The following is a 22,753-nucleotide window of genomic DNA, read 5'->3' as shown; positions in this document are numbered from 1 at the left end:
CCCCCCCCCCAACGACGATGCGGTGGTGCTGGTCGGCGAGCGAGGCGCTGAGCGCACAATCAGCGCATCCGGGCATTGTGGTGGTGTGGTGCCGCGCCCCCTCTCCACCTACCTTCCTTCCTTCTCCTCCTCCTCGTCTTCCTCCACGCGCGAGAACCCGCAACAGCGCCACCAACCGGTGGGAGGGAGGAAGGAGGTGAGCGACATGCGGAGCGAAACAGCGCCGCTGATTCGGTTGTCGGTGGGGGGGGGGAAAGGGGAGTAATCGAGACAAAAAAAAAACAGCGCCACCCCCCGGCGGGGAGGAGCAACGACAGTTGTATCGCAACCAGAGTCTCGGGGCTTAAAAGGCCAGTGGTCGGGGGGGGGAGAAGGGAAAGGGGATGTTCGTTAACGCGTCCTCACGGCGCCATGAGGCTGTGAAATGGGCGCCGTGGCCCGAACGGCAGGAGCCGGGCTCGGGCGGGAAGGGAGAGAGAGAGAGAGAGGGAGAGAGAGGGCAGCAACAGGCCGAGCTGCGGGGCGGGGCGGCGGGTTGGCGGGCTCCGAACTTGCTCTCCTCTTCCTGTTGGGTTACACCTCCCTCCTTCCCCTCCTTCCCCGCCTCCCTCCTCCTCCTCCTCCCCGCCTCCTCCCACCCCGCGGCCCTGTCCTGTCCTGTCCCTGACCCGACATGTCCTGTCCTGCGCGTCAATGTCGGCGCCTCGGCAGTTGGCGGGGACTTGGGTGTTATTTTTGAGCGTTTTCAAATGTCTGACTGTTGACCGGGAGTGAAGAGAAGAGCGAGTGAGCGAGTGAGTGAGCGAGTGAGCGGCTCCGGGGCTGCTGCTGGTGGTGGTGGTGGTGGTGCCCGATGCTGGGCCAGGCGGGCCGGGGCGGGCCGGATGGCGGGCCGGGCTGGCTGGCTGGGGGGAGGCCCGAGCGCGGGGATCAGGCAGAAAGTCAGGAATCCCCGGGTGAAGCTGGCCATCAGCTTCCCGCAGGAGCCCGAGGCCACGCTGGACGGTAAGAACTTACCTGGGGTTCGTGTAAGAACTCCCTCCCCATCACCATCATCATCATCATCATCACCCTCGTCCTCGTCATCATAATATTAATAATCAAGACAGCGCCTTATCGGGTTGTTGAGACGTCTCGAAGCGCTTCACGCGATACGCTGCGAAGTGGAATTGACCGTACGGACTTTTTTGGGGGTGGGGGGGTGGGGGCGAAATAAACCCATCGCTGAAATCCCTCCGCTTTGCTCCTGCGGAGGCTCGTCTCAAGACCTTCCTCTCCGATCGTGCCTTCGGTCGCGCTCCCGACCCTTCTCCCCCCCCCCCAACCCCCTCTTGATTCCCAACCCTCGGCTCAAACGCAAACCCTTGACTGTCCGGCGCCTCGGGACGTCTTTCCATTTGAAAGGTGCGGCGTGACCGTGATTTGCTGTCGTGCGCGGTCACTGGGGCCGAGAGAGCGGAGCCGCAGCAGCCGGTATTTGTTGCAAAGGTTTTTGCGAGCAGGGTACTGGGGACAAGTGAGGATTGAGGATCTTCGTATTGGATGTGTTTGGCCACAATATATGTGATCCACAACATGCCTGGCTCGGTGGGAGCAAACGCCAACGCTCGTGCAAGCACAGGCTCTTGTCTCGTGGTTTCAGAAAGACTGATCCCAGACGATTAAATGTTACTGGATTTAACGTTATACAGACCGCCACAGTTTACACTTTGAAGCCAAATATTAGGTAACCCCAATGCAAAATGCAGCGCCTTCTTTTACTGGAGTCACACCTCTGGTACAGACTGCTTTCCAGAATGTTCCAGAAATGTTTGAACAATATTTTTCTTCTATGGCTCCACTCTCTTCTTCCAAAGGTACGGATTCAACAAAGTACCTCATTGGTTATTTAAAGAGTTCAATAGAGGGACATGGAAGTTTCTATAGAGACTGAAATTTACAGTGAAGGAGTGTACAGACTAGGATGGATCCTTACAGTGAAGGATTCTACAGTGACTCTGTATTTTGTAAGCAAACGTGTATTTTAGGTCTCCCCACTAGCGTTGACTCGTGCTAGTTCCTGATCTTGATCTCACCCAAAAGCAATATGTGCACATTCCAGTAGGTAGATGTCTTAACAGTAATTAGGGGTGGGAAACTGACTGATTTTTCTGTTGCTTTCCTCAACCCTGGCTGAGTTTAGCTAACTCGTCACCATCTGAACCTGAGACTTGTACAGCTCAGTTCCACTGAGAGGAATGGCTTTCTTTTTGCTCTGTTAAAATTGTTGCAAAGTTTAAAAATGTTTTGACGTTCTGGACGTGAAAAAAAAGCAAAGGCGAGCGTTCACTCGTAATTTGCTGTACAGCTTGTGAAGAAGCCCTGTTGAGAGGTATTTCACTGCATTGTTTTGATGATTGCAGAATCTGATTTGTCCGAGGAGTTAAGTTTGGTGAAATGTAACCAAAGAGTTCCAGGGTTGATGGACTTCACTGATGTAATACCTAATCAGCTGTTGCTGGTCTCGCTGTTGGAACACCTCTGCTTTGTTTACGAGCGTTGTCCTGAGAGGTCAATCTGCCTCTTTAAGCGTAAGTGACTTTGGCAAATACATTGCTGGTTAACTTAAAAGGAAAAAAAAATTGCGCCCAAAGAGACTTGTAAATTGAAATCAGATTTCAAACATGTAAATTAAAGGCTTAAGCGAGACTTTATAGGCTCTCAGTAACCTTATTTAGTGAAAAGGAGTGAAGATTTGGCTGTTGAAGACTTGCTGGTTACTTGGTTCAGTAGGTGAACCCATTGCCCAATGTGGTACTGAGCCACACAGACCAGGAGTGTCATGGGTTTGGCTGAATAATCTGAAACCAACTGAACAAGTGTGCTGGATTGTTCAGCAAATAAGGCAAATTGCTTGAGGAGTGCAAGAGATTAAATAATGTAGAACCATACAAATGTACAGAAGAAACCCTTTCAGTCAATTGTGTCTGCGCTGGCTCCTTTAAGTGCAGTCTATTCAGTCCTATTTAACGAGTCTTCCCCCTGTAGTTGACTCCTTTTTAGGTAATTATATAGTTCCCTTTTGAAAGCTAATATGGCTTCTGGTTCAACCCGTAACCTGAGGACACTGATTTAAAATAGTTGTTAAAAGAAACAGAGGAGGTGAGGAGAAATTTTTTCACACATCGAGTTGTTCGGATCTGGAATGCATTGCCTGAATGGGTGGTGGAAGCCAATTTGATAACAACTTTTAAGAGAGAAGTAGATAACTATTTGGGGATGACAAGTTTGCAGGGCTATGGGGAGAGAGCAGGGGAGTGGGATTGATATGGATAGTTATTTTCAAAGAGCCGGCACAGACACAACGGGCTGAATGGCCTCCTTCTGTGCTGTATATCTGTGATTCTAACTGCCGCCCTCCATATCCTAACTACACTGCATGTATGTTAAAAAAAATTTAAAAAGTTAATTTAAAAAATCTCCTAACCTCCCATTTGCTTGTCTGCTAACTATCTTAAATTGATGCTCTCTCGTCATTCACCACCATTGGGTAGGATTTTATTTTGCTTTGCCAGGTGAACTAAAGTGCTGTTTTCAGTAGCTTAGCATTGAATATCTGTGTATTGTGCAACTAATTCAGGCTGTCCTTTTTTTGTTTTGCTTTTAATATTTCTGCTGACCCCTAACGTTTTCTTGCAGTGCTCTGTCAAAAGTTGGCTGGAATGCATTTGATTTCCCCGTTTACCTTCAGCGATGAGTTCAGTGCCGTGAGACTACAGCACAAGGAAGCCTTTAATAATCTACTAATGGCAGCACAGGATGGTTTGTACACCCAGGTGAGTGTCACCATGAATTGAACTTGCAGCAAATTGCACTCTACAACTTCTTCAACGAAGCATGGTCATCTTTTTGACTTGTATATTTTCTTTCCACCTGTAGGACAACATTAGTAGAGATGCCTCTACAGCTTGTGTCAGCAGGTATGCATGCATTCAACTAATTCTATTGATGCTTTAATCATTCAGGCCAGCGTTAAGTGTTCATTGAAGAATATTTTTGATGCTGCCTTTCTCCCTTCAGGATGAAAGAAAATCTCTTCCAAGGACAGCCATCTCGGTACATGAGCGAGTTCGAGGAAGTCAGTAGGCTGGGAAAAGGGGGCTATGGAAAGGTGTACAAGGCAAGCTGACCCCTGTCTCTCAGAGCTGTGCATGCTAATTATGATTGGTGTCAAATAGTTGAAAATATAATTCCCTAGTCTGTTTACTCCACAATCTGATAGTCTTCTTTCAACCCAAACTCATTTTCTCTGCCCTTCTACAGACATTTTGGCCCTATTCACTTCTATTAGGGTAGAGTGACCTCCAATACATCAAAACATTTCCGCAGATATTTATTTTGCATATCTTTTAATTAAAATTAATGTCCAGATGGCCTTTATTTAGTGTTGCCAGATATTGACTGTTCTCAGGCATGTTTATTCCCACGTTTGTCGTTTTCTGACATGCCTCACAAACAAAGAATTTACTACCACACTTGGATATTGAGGTTGGATCAATAGGCTTGTTCAAAATTGGATTAGCTCTATAAAAAGATTAAAGAATATGGTGAAAAGCAGTGGAAAGTGGGTAATAAAACAAAGGGTGATTAGCGTATGACAATGGGCCGAATAGTACAGAAAATTTCTATATTAAGCACAATGGAGCTGCTCCAGCTCCTCTCTGTTACTCATTGGAAGAGGAGGTAGATCCCAAATTCTTCAGGTCTACATTACTATGAGTAATATAGTCATGTAGACCTGAAGATACATAGCATTACAGACTGGTCCTGTACTCCAACAGCACAGATTCAGGATAGCATTAGGATCATTTTAAGGAGAATTTTACTTGCTGTTTTATTGGATATGAAGAACATTCATTCCTTTCACTCTAACCATGCTATAAGCCCATTGATATTAAGTTATTAAACCTTGCAGGTTAGGAATAAATTGGATGGACAATTCTATGCGGTGAAAAAGATTCTCATGATGAAGGTTACAAGATACGACTGTATGAAGGTACTGCATTGTTATTTGCTGAAGTGGCAATCAATATTCTATGCATGAAAATTAATCAGTTACAAGGTAAAATTGTTGTAAATGGAATTAGTGCCTGGTGTAGAATTTGATCATGATTGTGTACAGCTGGAAGTAATTTTACAATCTGTTAACTACAAAGTATTTTGTTCATTAATCCTCGGAGGTGGAGGGTGGGGGCGAATAGCATTTATAAAGATATAATTTTAAAATTTTCATAAAAAGGCCAGAAGTTAAAAATAGTTGCAAAGTGATCGATCATCAGTGGTCAGTGGGTACTCGTACTGTGCAGTGGACTGATGAACTATTACAAATTCTGAATGCCTGAATTTGATTCATTGGGCTATACTGAATTAGCTATCTCATCCAGGCTTCTGATGAAGTGAGAAGGAGACAAATTGGCCAGTGCTGCTGATTATCTTTACCAGAATGTACATGTGTGTGGATCTAGTGTGAGGAGTGGGGAAGGAGCTTTTGGCTGGGATGGATAGCACTAGGAATTTCCAATTAAGACTGGACTTTTGAATTTTTCAGAACTCTGCCGTGTTGTTAAGGCTAAGATAATGGGAAACTTTGAGTCTCAGTATCTCTGGTGTTCTGTTTCAGGTCCTCCGAGAAGTTAAAGTTCTGGCTGGTCTTCAACATCCCAACATAGTGGGCTACCACACTGCCTGGATGGAGCACGTACAGCTGCCGCCGGCCCTGACAGGTACAGCTGCAACCCAGCTCCGTTACTGAAATAAATACAAAACTTTTTAAACTTTTCATATTCTGGCACAAGTCAACTGTTTTCCTCAATGTTTGCACCCTTTAGGCAATCAAGTGGCTCTGCGTGCACTAGTGGGTCCATCTGGTCAAGTATACCAAATGTAAGAGCTGCCTTACTGAAATCCTTTGCTAACAGAGGGATGGAAAGTATAATAATAATCCTAACATTTGCTAAAGCATCTCTCACTTCAGCAGAGCGCCTCAAAACACCTCCCAGGATATTCTGTATTGTGACTATTAATTTATTGTATAGCCACAGTCGAGGAGGTAAATCTTAAAGTGGGATTTAAAAATAAAGAAATGTAATTTCTGTTTAGATGACATTCAGGCCAAATCTGTTTCTTTGCTTCAGAAAATGTTTTATTTCCTGACTGCAAGTTGAGATTTGGCTTGTTTCCTGGTGTTCCTGCTGTGTGTTAAGGATTCCCTACTTAATCTTGTACAGAGACAGTAATGTTCAGAAGACGTGGAGTGGTGGCTCCAGCATCGTTTTTGGCGACAGCGGTTCTGTGGCTGGAGAGGTGGAGGCGGACGGAATGGATGGGAACATTCCGAATAAGGTTATCCAGAAGAACTGGGCAGCCGCTGCGAACAAACCTCTCTCTGAATCGCTGGCCCCTCGTGTGTCAGGGAACTCCTTCAAAATGAACTCTTCGGTGTTTTGTTCGGAGAGCAAGCTGGTCCGCAAGGTTACCAGGGACATTTGCTTGAGCGCAAGATCCCGACTGGAACAGTCCAGCTGCCTACCAGTCCCCTCCGTGGAGGTCATGGAGGAGGAAGAGGCAACCGGCGACACAAGAGAAGGGCTTGCAGAACATTCTTTTTCCATGAACAGCAGTTCTTCAGAGGATGACTTGTGTTGGACAGAATCGAAGGTACGGAGGAAACTTCAACAAAAAGGGATTTTTTTTTTAGCTTTTGCATTCTACTATTTGTGTTTCTTCATTTCGTACCTGAAGTAACTCGGAACTAATTGTCATGTGCCAGGTTTACTCAATACTAACTGACGGCTTAATTCAAGTGAAGGGCCTTTGCCAAGAGATGAAGCTGACTTTGCCTCCAGGAGTGGCTAACCCTAGCCCTCCATCCCTCACTAGCCTTTTTAGCACAAATCCACCTCACTATCTGGTTCAAGACTTTGCAAATGTTGAGAGTCATTATCACACCCCTGCTTCTACCTTGGCAGAAATTCAGATTGATCTTTTTTGCTGACCAAGCAACCCTTTTTTTAAAAAAAATATTTTTTGTCATAACCTTTGGAAATTTACCAGCACCAGAAATTGACATGAAATTTGAGAAGAAAAAAAAGCAGTCAAAATGAGAAATGGAAACTTAAAATGACGTTTTTTTTGTGTTTTTAGATCAATTTTCATCTCATGCTATATATACAAATGCAACTGTGTGAAGAATCGCTTCAGGACTGGATTATGGAAAGGAACGCCAGGCAGAGGGAGAGAATGTCACTTACCTGTGAGTTTACTTTCCTTTGCTGTTTAATTATTTATTTTTTGTGCAACATTACAAAATTGTTACTTAACCTACGTGTTCAGTGCCTTGTTCACAGGCTTCGTTCAGTTGCTGGTACTTTCACCGCTGGGACAAAGGGTCATAGGTTCAAGTCCCACATCGGGACTTGAGTTCAAAATTTAGGCTGACACTCCCAAGAGCTGCAATGCTGTTGGTTCTGCCATTCAGATGATCTTTATTCTCCAGGTGGACATTAAAGATAATGTGACATTATTTGAAGAGAAGGGAGTTTCTCCCAGTGTCCTGACCAATAACAACAAATAACGATTTGGTCATTCAGTTGTGTATTTTCACAGGACTATGTTGTATGCAAAATCGCTGCTACAATTCCCTACAAACAGACAGTCATAATACGGATATATATTTGTTAGGTCAGAGTATTAAGGGATATGGGGCAAGGGCAGGTAATTGGACTTGAGGTACAGATCAGCCATGACAATAATAATCCTTGCATTTGATATAGTGCTTTCACGTCTTTGAGATGTCTCAAAGTGCTTCACAGAATACACTGCAAAGTGAATTTTGTGGGTGAAACACGGCAGCAAATTGCTAACAGCAGTGTCCCATAAACGGGTGCAGATTGAAGTGACTTTTGAAGGAATTATTACCCCGGAAAAGCGATCCGCCAATCGACAAATAACCGGGTCCCTACCTACTGCTAGGTAAACAGAGGTGTGTGGGGTAAGCAAACTTGCCCAATATTTCTGTTGGAAATTGAACCCAGGTTCAATTCGCTTCTGAGCTACAGGACTCTACTCTTGATCCATGATCTTACAGAATGGAGGAACAGGCTCGAGGGGCTGAATGGCCTCGTACTATTTCTCTTTTATATATTTGGAAACCTCAAGGTAAAGACGAATGAAGAAATTCTGATTGACGTGTTCTTTGTTGCTGAAATGTTACACATTAACCTTGTTAGGTCCCTTTCATCTGGTGATTCCTGATTTTACCATGAACATATTCCGTCAGCTGCTGGAGGGGGTGGATAACATCCACTCCAAGGGTATCATGCACAGAGACTTGAAGGTGAGATTTTTTTTCATATAGAGTTTTAATGCAAATATTTTTATTAAGTAATGCATGACAGTAGTCAGTGAATATTATTATAATCTCACAGATTGAGTGTGTTTTGCAAGTGATCAATTGTAAAATAATTGGGTCTAATGTGTACTCTCAAAGAGAACCCCATGTGATTTCCTGATGCACAGACGTTAGTTGCCAAATACTTATACAGTATAGTGATTATAATCACAAACCCACCTTCGCCATACACAACAATGAGAATTCTAGGCAGATAGTAAAATGCTTTTGGTTTTAATTTAAAATTGGTGTATTATTTTCAGCAGTACCTTGCCTGCAAGTGTTTTGGAAGCCATTAAAATCTAGACAAATGCAAGAAAAGAAAAAAAAAATCCTTACAAATTCAGAAATGTATTCAGCTGTCAATCAGAGCAAATCCGTATGTCCAAGATTCAAACTGCACGTACATTTTGCTCAGTGGGACCAATTAAAGAATATTCATAGGATAATTATCTCTGTGTAATCTGAAGGAGTGGGGAGCATTTGCCCTCATCATTTCCTATTCCATTGGTTGAGTGAGGTGAAACTGCACAGTCCCTTGATCAACTTATTTGGAAACGGCTTGAGTATGGAGGATAAAACATTTCTACCAAATTGTAAGCGTTTCTGAAATTTAATTTGGTAAAATAACCCTCTGACTAGTTGCACATGATGTCATTTGCATTTGGTTTCCTCCTGTTGACCGGGCCCCCTTTACGATAAATGCATGTTGCCCAGCCTCTGGTCAAGTTCTCGAGTGTGCAGGTGAGTGTTACTCTGTTGCTTTCTAGTCATCTCGTGAAAATGATCGGAATAGTCCGGGTAACTGTAGACAAATTCCCACAAAACCTTTGGAAGGATCTCTTTCAGGCGCTCGCTGTGTCTGTGACCATACATCTTCCTCACTTTGATCCTGCAGATATCCCTGAGCCCTGGGGGCTCCTGGATCAAAGTTAGCAGAAACTCCTTGTGCTGCTGGTGTTCCGGGTAGAGCAGCCCACTGGGGAGAAGCCCGCCTCCGGTTGATATTCTCAACGGGTGTGAGAGGCTGAGAAGTTTGCCAAGAAGGCGTGTGCATTTCAGGTTAGGGCGGCGATCCAGGAAAAGGAACAGCGGTGATTCCCCTAGTTTCGTTTGGAGGTTAAAGTCGGCGTCATGTTCCAACAGCAGATCAACGATTTCCTCCCTGCCCCCAAAGCAGGCGTCGTGAATGGCCGCTCTCCCTTCCTGGTCCTGCGCATTGACCTCAGCTCCGCAACTCAGCAACACGTGAATGCAGCCCAAGTCGGTACCCAGCAGCTTGCCTCCCTTGCTAGACGCTGTGCACACAGCCAGCTTCAGTGGTGTGTTCCCCGAGTGAGGGATTTTGCTGTTGACATCCGCTCCATAGCTGATCAGTTTTTCCGTCATCTCCTTATGCAGGATTCCAGTGGCCATGTGTAATGGCGTCATGCCGTATTTGTCGATGGCATTTATGTTGGCCCCGTGCTGGGCCAGAATGGAGATAGCAGGGAAGGCTCCATGGCGGACAGCGAGGTGCATTGGGGTGTGCTGGCTATCGCTCTCCATGCTGGCATTTACCTGCACTCCGTGCTGGCACAGCAAATGGAGGCAGGACTCTGTTCTGTTTTGCATTGCAGCCATTGCTCTCTGAAATTTGGTCTTTGGTTCAATCCAGTTTGTCACGATATTGGGCCAATGCATTATGATCAAATGAAGCGCCGTTCGACCCCGATTGTCCCTGCAGGGGAATAAAAAATGCATTGGATCCCAAGTTCAAAAGGTGATTTTTATTTAAGAGATAGTTGAGCAGAGCATTTAGGATCTGAAGAGGAGCCTCTTTGTACATTTCTATAGTGCCTTTCATGTCTGAAGATGTCTAATTGAGCTTTACACTATGTTAGACCATTTGCTCTCTACAAGGGCATAAGAAATTCTTGGCAAAGACAATATTGAGGGTAAGAATGGGGTGGCACAAGGCTTAATGCCTTTCACAGGATGCCATAATTAATACCCCACTAAAACTGATTCCTGTTTGTGAAAACCACTATGTTCTAGTAACACCAATACCATTTTAGGCTATTAAAAGACTTTAAAATATGCTTCTAAAAAGCCCTTAAAAGGTATTTTAGAACCATAATGAGTTTATATTGTGACAAGATTGACTCGAACTTGCCTTGCCTCCATGTCAGCCTTCAGTTGAAGTAGACACTGCAAACTCTTTTCCTTTCTGTATGTTGCAGCCAGATGGATCGGTAAAACAGCTAATCCCTTCGGATGAGAGGAATGTAGTTAACTTTTTTTTTTAAGACAAGTATTTTGAATTGTGGGAGATGATATTAAAATCTATCGTAGGTAAAAGTCCCACAATAAATTGGGCTTTATTTTCTTTGGATTGGACTCAACATGTGGGAATAATACTTCTTTGTTTATTTTCAAACTTTCATTGCTGATCTGAAAGTGGGGGTTTGTGTTGACATATGGTTACAGGAGTGGGGGAAACTTGATGAAATGAGGTTTGATGCTCAGTCAGATAATTTCCTTGTTTGATTTTGATGAATGGTTCCCATTTGATATGCAGTCTTAGCCTACACTCGTGTTGAAAAGAACTCGAGACCAATTGGTGGACAAGACCTTCATGCAATATGAGATTGGGGGAAGACAGTATGTCCAGAGTGTGTCTCATAGTGGGATGATGACCATCTCTGAGAAGGAGGATAAATTTAATCAACATATTTTATCAAGAGAACCTCAGAGACTGAGAGAAAGGGAAGGTTTAAGTTAAGTGTTAGACTTACCTGTGTCTGAAGTGTGGGGAACGTGGCACAGTTTTTCCATATAGTGATGGGATTGTTGATTGGATGGATCTTCAGCAAGGCTGTGATATTTTCACAATCTCCTTTCATAATGGCGTCGTGAAGTTTGGCGTGAAGGTTGTTAAATTCAGCCTGACATTCGCACATCTCTGTTGAAAGGCTCTTTGGCAGAAATGCTTACATGGAACAACTTCAGTCCCAGAGCGATCTCTATTCCAGTGAGGCAATTGATTTGAGGACAAAGGAGCGTCGGTTCTGTAGGGCAGACTTGCGATGACTGCTCTTACTTGGCTGACGCGGTGGCAGGATGCCCAGTGTTGTGGTGCAGAAGCTGGTCCATGGGTTTTGATGAGCTTCAGGTTGTGATGGCAGCAGATTATGACATCGCAGCCTTGAGTTCCGTTTGGAAATTCTGTTGTGGACCCAAAGGCCTGGACATCATCGAATTTCTGTACTTTAGCGCCCAGTGTCAAGCCCCAGGTTGTTCTCATTCATACCTGCAGATGGGCACTTTCCAATGGGGATCTCTGGATCATTGATCTGAATGTCTGATTGATTGCCTCCTCCTCCTCCCACCGGAATTATGCTAATTGTAGCTAATTGTCATGGTTAAGATCAGCTACCTCAGCCAGAAGCTTTATTAACCTGATCTATAGCACAGTTCGGGTTTGGTACAACTCTGTACTAATATATCCATTATTTAGCTGCTAGAGATGGTTTTAAATCAGTGAAGTACAATAAACAGATGTTTTTAAAAAGTTTTATGAGAGGGTATGTGCCACAAGCAGAAGATTAGGACTAGACCAGATGGCTGATATGGAATAAAACATTGAATGGCCTGTTGCTGCATTATTACATTCTAAGCTCACTTTCCAACAAATCTATGTAGGGAGAAAAGAACAGCGAAATATATTGTTTATCATAGTGAATGAGAGGCGATGGTCACACAGGACTGGAACCCAGATGTGTTGTGAAAGATATTGTGAGAGAAAATGCAATGCACTATCCAGTGTAAATCATCTATAGTCAGAGGGTAACCGTTCCAATTCATTGTTTTAAAGCCAAGGAACATTTTCCTCCATGGCTCCAACTGTCATGTTCGGATCGGGGACTTTGGCCTGGCCTGCAAAGATGACATCGAGAGTTTGGATCCTTGGGCACCGACGATCAGTACGGCTGGTGGGTATTTGGGTCATGTACTCAGTGCAATCATAACTTACTTTGTGTGCAGCACTGAATACGTAAGCCAGGGTGTGGCTTGACTTGACTGTTTTGAGTCTTTTTTTAAATTTATATATATTTTAAGATGAAGAAAAATTGATGATTTGAGGGGGCTGTTTTTTAAATTTATTTTTCCCAACAATAACAAAAAAAATTGATAGAGTAATGCATTGTGTGTGCACTGCATTTCTCCCCGTGGTCACACTCTTCTGACTCACACTGTTGGGGCTTAGACGGGAATAACATCCACTTAAATGAGGTACCATAGAGGGACGAGTCCGTGTGGAGGAGTCCCCCAAATTTGAGAGTGAAAGGAGCCAAACTGCTTCAGGACAGTCGAGAAAAATGGGGGAGGCTTGATTAGCATGGAAGGGAAATACACTTTTAAATTGGGAAGAGGGTGGGGGCTATAACAAAACTAAGGGGTTTGGAGGCAAGAAGCATACTCGGTGATATTTGTAGCATATCTTGTTGGAAGTATGAGATTTCTATATCTGGTTGTATTTACTAGCGTTCACTTTTTAAATTGTCCTCCGAACTTTCTTTGATACAGATTATTGAAATGATCAGTCTTCCACCCTCTTCTTTCTAGATTTGGAGCATACCTCAGGGGTGGGAACTTCCCTATACGCCTCTCCTGAACAACTGAAGGGTTCTCACTATGACTTTAAGGTAATTATATCCCTAGAATTGAAGGCTGTGGAGTGGGATGGGGTGGGAAGGGCAAGAGGAACATCCCACTGCACTCAAAATGTTAGTTTCTGTGGGAGCAGATGGTTTCAGGAGGCAGATGGTTAATCAACAGTGGAAACTTTATTAATGTATAGTGCACTTGAGGGTAATGTGTCGCACCTCACTCTGTGGTTAATGCTGTTTGTGTGGAATGCAGGCCAGCAATGATCAAACAGTACAGCTTGAACAAGGATAATAGCAGGTATTAGCAGTTTGCATGAACATTGTTGGGTGTGAGAATCAAAGTCTCCTATTGTTTGGACAGTTATCACACTACACTGTGCCAGCCACTTCCTTGTCTCGAACTCAGAATATTCTCGAATCACAAACCAGTAAATTCCAAGATTTCATTTCTGTTTAGTTCTGTATGTCTGGTTAATTTAAAGATGCGAATTGCTTTTAATTGTTAATTATAAATTATGTAAATTGTGCATTCTCAGAAATCCTGCGCATTGGAAGCCTATGTTATCTTCCTGCCTTCCTTTGCTGATGGTTCTGACTCACTCTGGAGCACTGTTCCACAAACACTAGCACCTCTTTTTCTTACCCGAGTGGCAATTCTTCATGCGTGAGCTTAGACATAGAGTGCCAATATGTCTGTATAACAGCATCACAGCTGAGGTTGCTCCTGTACTCATCCAATGCCCACCTGTGTGACCTTTCAGTGGGGGTTCTCTGGATTGTGGTCAGGAGTGACCAAAACAAAGAAAAAAAACAAAGGAAAGAGATGAAAAAATTAGGGAGTATTTTGTTTCTCTTTTCAACATTCCCTCTTTCCTCCATTCCCTCTTTCTCCCTTTCCGCTTCCATCTCTCTCTATCTATCTCTGGAATCTTTTTATTTCTCCTGATTCATTCTTTCAGGCTTCAGCCCGCTCTTTTGTCTAGATCCCCTTTATTTTGCTAAGTTATACACAAACCTCTCGGGCACCAGCAAAATTGGAGAAAGAATAAAAACCGATTCCCAAAATAATTTCATCCACTTACCTTTATTGTAGTTACCAGAAGTACTTTACTTTCCAGCTGCAAGCATCTGAATTCGTCACATGTTCTAAATGTAACCCTGCACTCCTCTGCGCCCCCCTACCTCTCTGACCTCCTCTCCTCAAAACAGTGCCTGTTGCCTTCGTTCCTCTGGGTCTGGCCTCCTCCTCGTCCCCCGAGTCCTCCGCTCCATCCTCTGCGGCCGTGCCTTCAGCCACTATGCCCTGAGGATCTGGAACTCCCTTCCTCACTCCCTTCGTCTCGCTCCCTCTCTTCCTATTTTCAATTTTCTGCTGAAGACCTTTCTTTTCGACCGCGCCTTTGGTCACCTTCCTCCCCCTCCCCCTGGCTCGGTCCCAGGATCCGTTACTGTGAAGCGCTCTGAGACGCCGTCTGGTGCTATGTAAATCCAAATTGTTGTTGTTTTTGTAACCCTTTTCACTCTGTAGTGCTGAAATATTAACTTTGGAAACGCTGTGTGTGTTTCAGTCGGACATGTACAGTCTAGGCATCATCCTGCTGGAACTCTTTCAGCCGTTTGGAACAGAGATGGAAAGAAACAAAACACTCGCAGGTCTCCGAGAAGGGCACATCCCAGATACTTTCAGACACCAGTGGCCTGTACAGACAAAATACATTAAGCTACTTACCAGCAGCACAGCTGCCCACAGGCCCAGTGCAGCACAAGTACTTGGTAGTAATCTCTTCCACATTACAGATGGGGTAAGGATAAAACTCTTTTCACTTTAGGCTCAAGTTAGTCAAGTGTCACTCACTATTTTTTGGCAAGGGTTGCAATCCCAATGTTTGGCTTGATAGTCGTTCTTAAGAATGTTATTACCCTGCATCGTAGGTGTTGTTCCAATGAATCCTTAGAGCACTAACTGCAGGTGATTTTACACTTCCAGACACTGAGTCTTGTGGTGTAAACACAGTCTCCTACTTCCTCTTTTAGATGTGAAGTTGACCAGATATTGTCAGGGTGACTTCCATACTAACAATGAAGCATTTTGAGCCAATCATTTTTTTTAATATTTAAAAAAAGTTACTCCCATCTTCCTACATAGTGGGAGCTGGAAGGATTGTTTATTTTCAGAGGTAATTTTTTGAATCCCTCAGATGATTAATTCTATCATTTCTTGGTTATTGAGTTCAGACCAATGGGTCTATAGTTGCCAGGTATGGCTCCATGATCCCTTGAAGACAGGAACCACATTTGTCTTTTCCCAGGCTGTTGGAACATCCTGTGTTCCTTTAAGCAGGATTTCTATTTACAGTGATTTTTCAGAAGTAATTTCATACAAGGTAGCATATGCTGAGAATGGTGTGTTATGGTGTGCAGGCCGGCTTAGTCAATAGCACTCCACTCGGCTCTGAGTCGAAAGGTTGTGGGTTCAAACCCCACGTTGGGACTTGGACTTCATATAGTCTAAGATGGCCCTCCGATGCAGTGCTGGGGGTGTGGTTCATTGTTGGAGGTGCCATCCTTGAGATGTTAAACCACATTTGCCTGTTCAGGTAGACTTTAAAATAGAAGGCAGTTACTTTGGTCAGTGTATCAAACAAAGTCCCCAAATAAAAATTGGTCATTCATTTAATGATTGTTCATGGGTCATTGCTGTGTACAAATTCCCGACCATGCTCGCCCACAAAACACGAGTCACTCCACTTTACAATATATCCTGTGAAGTGCATTGGGACATACTGATGTGAAAGGAGTTGTGAGGTTGTGAGGATTATTATGACAATCAGATTTGCCCTGATTCAAAAAAAAAAAAGACCCCTTGGTGCACCATCCATTTGATGTGCTGCACTAACACCATCATTGTTTTGGTCGGGGTGTGTTGTCTGACGACCCTACATCTCAAGAATTGGGTTGGGAATCCATAGTGCCAGCAACTAAACCCCTGCGTTCTTCTCCCTTTTTATTGATAATTTTAGGTTTATTCCATTTATCCAGATCAGTCCCAGCCTATTTTTTCTTAATTATTAATATTTTTTCAAGTTAGCTTCACCAGACTTTATCTTTTCCTACTTCTCCTGTCTAGACCCCCATCCCAGCAATCTTACTACTCTTATTTTGTTTCATGGCTAGGTGGAACATAACTTTCCACAACTGGAGGAGCTGCAGCAGAAGGTGGTGGAGCAGGAGGAAGAAATCCGAATTCTACGAGAGAAGCTGGTGAATCAGGAAGCAGAAATCAGAAGTCTGCGTGAAAAGGTGCTCAATCAGGAAGAAGTCACATTCGTTACTGGGAGAGGACAGAGTTGAGATCTTCATGTAGAAATGTTCCCTCTCCCATCTAATGTTATTTCTCCCACCTTCACTTTGAATGGAATGAATGCAAATTTATGTATGAATGGAATGACAGTAAATTGTGTGGCTGTACAGTATTCATTTAATGTTATGTAAAATAAGTAATATTTTATGGCTAATTCTGCACTATTAAATTAGGTGAAATGATGTACCTCAGTTGGGATTCCTGTTCATAGGAAATGTAAAGTGAAAAATCAGTTGATGTGACTACTATCTATGATCAGGTGGCAAATTATAAGTGATTTTGAATCCAGATGTGTAGTTTGTGGGAGCTTTGAAGATTATCGTTGCCTCAGTGAATAAATGCATCACTTGATGTGTTATGCAGCTGTAGAGGTGAGGAAAACTCAGTCTATCCCAGGTCCTTCTGTAAGGTGTGTGGGAAGGAACCCAATCCCTTGTGACTGGTCTGCCCCAAGTCATGCCAACCAGCAAGGCCTGCGGATTATCAACAGCGATGTGGGAGTACAGCCACACATTCACCTCACAGCATGGATCTGGACCTTGAGCCAAACAAACACTTCTGTTATGTAGCCAAGAGCTCTGATCCATGGAGAATTGTTTGGACATGACTTATATGCCACAGCGTAACCTGCATTGGGGCTTTATTATTTAAGAGATGGAGGGCGGGGAGGAAAGAAAGGAAGTCCAGATTTGGCTTTGGACTGCTAATTTTGTGACATAAGACTGTTAAGAGGAACATAAAACTGACTTAAGTCCTCCAATCTTTATAGTTATACTTTGACCATTTTGACACAATAATAATAAACCTTGCATTTGATATAGTGCCTTATCATATCTTTGGGAAATCTCAAAGAACTTCACAGAATATACTGTGAAGCAAATTGACTATTGTGTGGGCGAAATGTGGCAGACACTTGCACACAGCAATGTCCTACAAACAGTCATGGATTGAAGTGAATGTTTATTATTTTTAAGGAATTATTACATTCATTTACTTATTACATATAGTCACTTTACAGTCTATTTTGTGAAGTGCTTTGCGACATCTAGAAGATGTGAAAAGTGCTATATCAAATGCAAGTATTATTAACCCCAGAAAAGCAATCTGCCAATTGACTTAACAACCAGGTTCCTACCACTGCTAGGTAAACAGGTGTGTGGAATAAGGAAACTTGCCCAACATTTTGGGCAATTGAACTCAGGTTTCTCACTTGTGAGGTGATTGCTGTAATCACTGAGCTACAGGACTTCCACATACATTATTAATCTAAACTCGCTCTGGATTTCGAGCCTTCTATATCTACAAGTCAACATGTCACGAGACGCTTCCAACTGTAGTGTTGGAGATAATGGCAGAGTCAGAAGACCCAAATATTCCAATACCATGGACTAACGTCAAAATTTGGTAGAATTCCAAATTAAAAAGGGAAGACTTCAGTCAAAGAATGATGTTAAGACATTTATTATTAATCAGTTTGAGAGTTAGACAGGTTCTGTCTCACATGTGAAAGGTTAACTGCATAGACATCAGATGGAAAGAGTTAAAACTACATTTTGTCTTTACATCAGCTTTAGTGCTAGATTGAAGGATGCCAGATTCTCACAGGATTTGATCCATTTCTGAACGTTAGTTGGAACACTATTTTCACCTTCTGACTGCTGCAAAGTACAATATAATACAACGTCAGCCACTGAGAGGTCAGCACCAATGATCCAAGGACTCTTGCCGAGATTGGTGTTTAACAAGCGCATTACAGCTGCTTTCTCTTTGTTGCTGCCCCCTTTCAGCTGGAAGATAGCAGTGTCCACCCAGCTGTCAATGATGGTGGATGTCACAGGATTGTAGCTGTTGCCAAGTAACGAGAAGAGGAAACGAGCAATGTTTCCTTCACCTTCGATGGGGCACATACTTTGAACACAAAACTTCATCTGTGGTTTAAACACTGAAAATAAAACAAAACAGTTCAGTGTCAGATAGCATAGGCACTGCACAATGACAGATCCATCTGAAAGCCTTGTTGCTCTTAGAATTGCAATTGACCTAGTTTGAAAACAAAACTTGCTACTCCAGCTACACAAAGGTTAGTGCGGTCACCACAAAGTATGGAACTGAGAGGGAGGATAAGTGAAACAGGGTTTCCATTCCTGGTTGCTATCCAGTGATATCAGCCCGATGGAATATGCACACAAGTGGGACTTTGAGCTCTGGTAGAATGGCGCTTTGCCTCAGCTGTGTTTATCTGGTGTCAGTCAAATAGCCTGCTGACATAAATGATCTCAACTCACACACAAACAATGAACCTTTTGAATGAGGTAATTTAGGGAAGCTTTGAAAGCACTTTGAGGAGAGATCATTATAGAGGTTGGGGGAAGAAAAGGAAACGGTGCAATACAAACTGAATCCAGTTGAATCCCATTACGATTCCTGTTCACTGATAGAGTGGCTGATTTTCTGCTTGCATATTCAGTGAATGCATGAAACTGATCAGCTAATGCACCCCATTATAAGGCAGGTTGGGATTTATGGACTCCAACTACCACCTTATAACCAGTTTCTACTATAGTTTTAAAGCAAAATAAAAAAGACCAAAATGTTAACTCAGCTCTTTGCTAATTATCGGAAAGGTAGGGAGTCTGGAAGAACTGAATTATAGTTAACATCTAAATTTGTGGGACACTATTTGTTCTGTGAAGCGCTTTGAGATGTTTCAATGATATGATTAGGTTGGTTTGTTTAGACAAGCTCTGAGCATAATATCCTGCAGCTAGATTCTCTCACCTTGTTTCCATATGAGTGTGAAGCCAAGTTGGTACTCATGGCGTGGCCGATTTTTGGTTCCTTCACCTAGACAGTTCAAGAGACGAGTGGGCACGTTCTCCACAGAGGAGTGTACGTGCACAGAAGACAGCACCTCGTAACGCTCGCACAGCAACCCATGCAGGACCAGTAGAGATAGTGGGGGCTCAGAAGGGTTGGCGTTGATGACAATATCTCTCAGGACACCAAAACTCTAGTTTACAAAAAATAATGGAGCATAATTAAAATAAATTGGTAGATTAAAAAAGTAGCAAACAGTACAAGATGAGGGTTTTCTATTTCCCTACCCCCAAGGTGAAAGTTTCAATGCTTTTGAGTCTTATGTTTAACTGCTCACTTAAGAGCTGTCAATAGTAGGTCACAAATTAGCTAAGCCTGGGATTGAAACATCACTCTGAAAAGAGGCCAATGGTTACTACCTAAAGATAACTCAAACAGAACACTGTTTGAATTCAACACAAATAAGAGAGACATAAAAAGCTCACAATTTAATTATACAACAACAACAAAATGCATTTATATAGCGCCTTTCACATCAGGAGGATGTCCCAAGGCACTGGATAATTCAGTGTTTCGGACCCGAGCCAGGGTAAGTATATATACCTACAATATAGAAAATTCTATCAACAATGGATTACTTGGTCAAATTCTACTTATGTGCTAAGACTGACATACACTGTGGTTACAACTATGCCACCTATTTTTCTGTAAGGTTTGTGATATCTGTGGGTTATTTGTTTAAGAGGATGCAGAATAGGAATCAGATAGGTGGAGAGGCAGACAAATATGACTGAAATGGATTTTAGGACAGTAGAGCAAAGAAAGCAAGGAAATTGGAAAGAATAAGTCTCTCTTTTGGCAGCTATGTTTGTAACAGGCAAACCATTATCCAGATCCTGAAAACCAAGATAGTCCGAGTAATTGCAGATTATTAAGAGTTGATGTATTTAAAAATGGGATCTTCATATAGAAAGCCAGTAGTATCATTCCTCACCTCAAATCAAGAGAACAAAGGCAGCAAAAAATTGTATAAAGATATGAAAACTGGAACCATTGAGAACGATAGTTCACTGGGATTGGGATCACATCTCAAAGAGAGTACTATTAGAAATATTATGTAGCTCATTGAGAACAGATAACTACTAAATTAATCTGGAAGTTTGTTGGTTTGGTAGGGTATAGGTTAAGAGACTAGAACTTACCTCTCCAAGGACTGAATCTAAATTGGCTGTTGTGCAGATGGTCGGCATATAATTAGCTGGGTTGATATCTGTAACATCGAGGTCAGCATCTGGGGTCAGAACAGTCTTTGAGAGGTTGTCAACAACTGCTTTCAACTCATACAGGCGTTTTAGCATTTCTTCTTGCCTTGACTCCAAAGCCTGTATTGCTGGATCATTCTTCCCATCCTGAAAGAGCAAAAATAATGCAAACTTTGGAATCAGTAAAACATCTCAACAGTTAAAAAGGTACAATTACAGGAGAACATATAGACAGGAGAAATCATAATGGGGAATAAAGAAATGGCAGAGTCACTAAACAAATACTTTGCTTTTGTCTTCACGTTGGAAGATACTAAACACTTACCAAAAACAGTGGGGAAACAAGAGACTAATGTTAGTGAAGAACTTAAAGAAATTAATATCAGTAAAGTAATAATACTAGAGAAATTGATGGGACTAAAAACTGATAAATCCCCTGGACCTGATGGCCTGCATCCTAGGGTTTTAAAAAAGATAGCTGTGGAGATAGTGGATGCATTGTTTTTGATCTTCCCGAATTCTGGAACTGTTCCCGTTGTTTGCGAGATTGCAAATGTAACACCGCTATTTAAGAAGGGTGGAAACAGTTTCTCTTCAACCGTGCCTTCAGCTCCCCTCGCGACTCTCCACCCCCTCCTCGCTCCCTCCCTTCCCTCCCTTCCCTCCCTTCACCCTGACCATTTCCCCCCTGCTCGGGTCCCAACCCAACTGTCCAGCTCCTTGGGACGTCCTCCCGACGTGAAAGGCGCTCTATAAATGCAATCTTCTTGTTGTTAAGAGAAAAAATGGGGAACCACAGACCAATTAGCCTGACATCGGTGGTAGGGAAAATTCTAGAGTCTATAATTAAGGACGTCATCGTGGGGCACTTAGAAAGTCATAATATGATTAGGCAGAGTCAACACGGTTTTATGAAAGAAAAATCGTGTTTAACAAATCGTTTGAGTTTTTTTGAAGATGTAACTAGCAGATGAGATAGGGGGGAACCAGTGGATATAGGCATTCAACAAGGTGCCAGAATAAAGGTTGTTACATAAGATTAGGGTTCATGGAATTAAGGGTAATATATTATCATGGATCGAAGAGTGGTTAACAGGCAGAAAACAGAGAGTCGGGATAAATGGGTCCTCCTCAGATTTGGCAGGTTGTGACTAGTGGAGTGACGCAAGGATCAGTGCTTGGTCCTCGACTGTTTACAGTCCACATCAATGATTTAGTTGAGGAAATAGAGCTTAATATATCCAAATTCACGGATAATACAAAGTTTGGTGGGAAAGTAACCTGTAAGGAGGACACAAGGAGGATTCAAAGGGATAGAGACAGGTTAAGTGAGTGGGCAAGAAGCTGGCAGATGGAGTATAATGTGGGGAAGTGCGAAGTTATTCACCTCGGTAGAAAAAATAGAAAAGCAGATTATTTTCTAGAGGGGGGGGAAGAGACTAATGAGGGATTTAGGTGTCCTTGTACACCCATCACAGAAAGTTAGTGTACAGGCAGTGCAAGCCATCAGGAAGCAAAACAAATCAATCAATCAATCAATTTGAAAAATGAGCAATTCGCACACATCACTGCAAACGTTTGGGGGTAAAAAAAAATGACAAGAAAATTCCACTTGAAGATGAAGAGGTAAAAGGGAGAAGCATCCCCCCCCACCCCAGTCCCCCCCATCCCAGTCCCCCCCATTCCCCCCCACCCAGTCCCCTCCATTCCCCTCACCCAGTCCCCCCCATCCAGTCCCCCCCACCCCCCCATCCAGTCCCCCCCACCCCCCCATCCAGTCCCCCCATCCCCCTCACCCAGTCCCCCCCCACCCCCCCATCCAGTCCCCCCCCACCCAGTCCCCACCCAGACCAGGCCCAGGCCCAGACCCGGCCGTCGTGTGCTAATAAAAGCCGACTCAGCAGTGCAAGTGAAACCCGGGGGGACCCCCGTTACCTCCGCGTCCGAAGAGCCACGTCCGGTGTCCTGGTGAATGCTCGCTATCCTGTACATGCAGGTGGGCGGGTCAATGACTCGGTGTTCGCTGTAGTACGGCTTTACCTTATACATCGGCATCGCTGTGAGGGAGAAAGTGGGCGACAGAGAGAGCGACGCGCAGACGCGCCTCGCGCTTTGCTCCGGCGCCGCACGCACTCAGTCCCGCCCACCCAAGCGCTTCTCCCTCATCCGATTGGTCCGCCGTCCCGGCTTCTGATTGGCTAACCTCCCTCCCCTCCCCTGTCAATCGTAGGAC

The 22,753-nt window shown here is 43.6% G+C and overlaps 3 protein-coding genes across 4 annotated transcripts; 1 reads left to right on the top strand and 2 right to left on the bottom strand.

The window, feature by feature from the left end:
• Window positions 1-869: 869 nt before the first annotated feature.
• eif2ak1 (eukaryotic translation initiation factor 2-alpha kinase 1) lies at window positions 870-16,627 on the top strand. Its single transcript, XM_042341125.1, has 15 exons — window positions 870-1,005; window positions 2,403-2,570; window positions 3,679-3,815; window positions 3,919-3,959; window positions 4,060-4,159; window positions 4,955-5,035; window positions 5,660-5,762; window positions 5,868-5,922; window positions 6,267-6,696; window positions 7,183-7,291; window positions 8,268-8,374; window positions 12,285-12,402; window positions 13,037-13,116; window positions 14,649-14,882; window positions 16,255-16,627. Exons 1-15 carry the CDS (start codon window positions 885-887, stop codon window positions 16,429-16,431), a joined length of 2,061 nt encoding a protein of 686 aa, XP_042197059.1. The 5' UTR covers window positions 870-884; the 3' UTR covers window positions 16,432-16,627.
• On the bottom strand, window positions 9,122-11,465 carry LOC103178842 (ankyrin repeat domain-containing protein 61). Its single transcript, XM_007893802.2, has 3 exons — window positions 11,202-11,465; window positions 10,584-10,671; window positions 9,122-10,148 (listed from the first exon to the last, which is right to left on the bottom strand). The coding sequence occupies exons 1-3, from the start codon at window positions 11,368-11,370 to the stop codon at window positions 9,122-9,124; spliced, it is 1,284 nt and encodes a 427-aa protein (XP_007891993.2). The 5' UTR covers window positions 11,371-11,465.
• Window positions 16,628-17,886: 1,259 nt separating the features above from the next.
• On the bottom strand, window positions 17,887-22,668 carry aimp2 (aminoacyl tRNA synthetase complex interacting multifunctional protein 2). 2 transcript variants are annotated; one of them, XM_042340918.1, is made up of 4 exons: window positions 22,561-22,668; window positions 20,461-20,667; window positions 19,220-19,451; window positions 17,887-18,383 (listed from the first exon to the last, which is right to left on the bottom strand). In XM_042340918.1, exons 1-4 carry the CDS (start codon window positions 22,573-22,575, stop codon window positions 18,001-18,003), a joined length of 837 nt encoding a protein of 278 aa, XP_042196852.1. In that variant the 5' UTR covers window positions 22,576-22,668; the 3' UTR covers window positions 17,887-18,000.
• Between the last annotated feature and the right edge of the window lie 85 nt (window positions 22,669-22,753).

The sequence above is a fragment of the Callorhinchus milii genome, unplaced genomic scaffold (assembly GCF_018977255.1).
Source record: "Callorhinchus milii isolate IMCB2004 unplaced genomic scaffold, IMCB_Cmil_1.0 Scaffold16, whole genome shotgun sequence".
NCBI classification, from domain to species: Eukaryota; Metazoa; Chordata; class Chondrichthyes; order Chimaeriformes; family Callorhinchidae; genus Callorhinchus; species Callorhinchus milii.
This window is presented reverse-complemented; position numbering and strand designations above follow the sequence as displayed.

Coding starts and splice junctions, on each gene's coding strand:
- eif2ak1 (XM_042341125.1), top strand. CDS start 885: ATGGCGGGCCGGGCTGGCTGGCTGGGGGGAGGCCCGAGCGCGGGGATC. Junction 3,960..4,059: donor TCTACAGCTTGTGTCAGCAG/GTATGCATGCAT, acceptor TTCTCCCTTCAG/GATGAAAGAAAATCTCTTCC. Junction 13,117..14,648: donor GTTCTCACTATGACTTTAAG/GTAATTATATCC, acceptor TGTGTGTTTCAG/TCGGACATGTACAGTCTAGG.
- LOC103178842 (XM_007893802.2), bottom strand. CDS start 11,370: ATGTGCGAATGTCAGGCTGAATTTAACAACCTTCACGCCAAACTTCAC. Junction 10,672..11,201: donor CACACTTCAGACACAGGTAA/GTCTAACACTTA, acceptor CGAAGGGATTAG/CTGTTTTACCGATCCATCTG. Junction 10,149..10,583: donor AAGGCTGACATGGAGGCAAG/GCAAGTTCGAGT, acceptor ATTCCCCTGCAG/GGACAATCGGGGTCGAACGG.
- aimp2 (XM_042340918.1), bottom strand. Junction 19,452..20,460: donor TAGATTCAGTCCTTGGAGAG/GTAAGTTCTAGT, acceptor TTTGTAAACTAG/AGTTTTGGTGTCCTGAGAGA. Junction 18,384..19,219: donor CACACTCATATGGAAACAAG/GTGAGAGAATCT, acceptor TTTTATTTTCAG/TGTTTAAACCACAGATGAAG.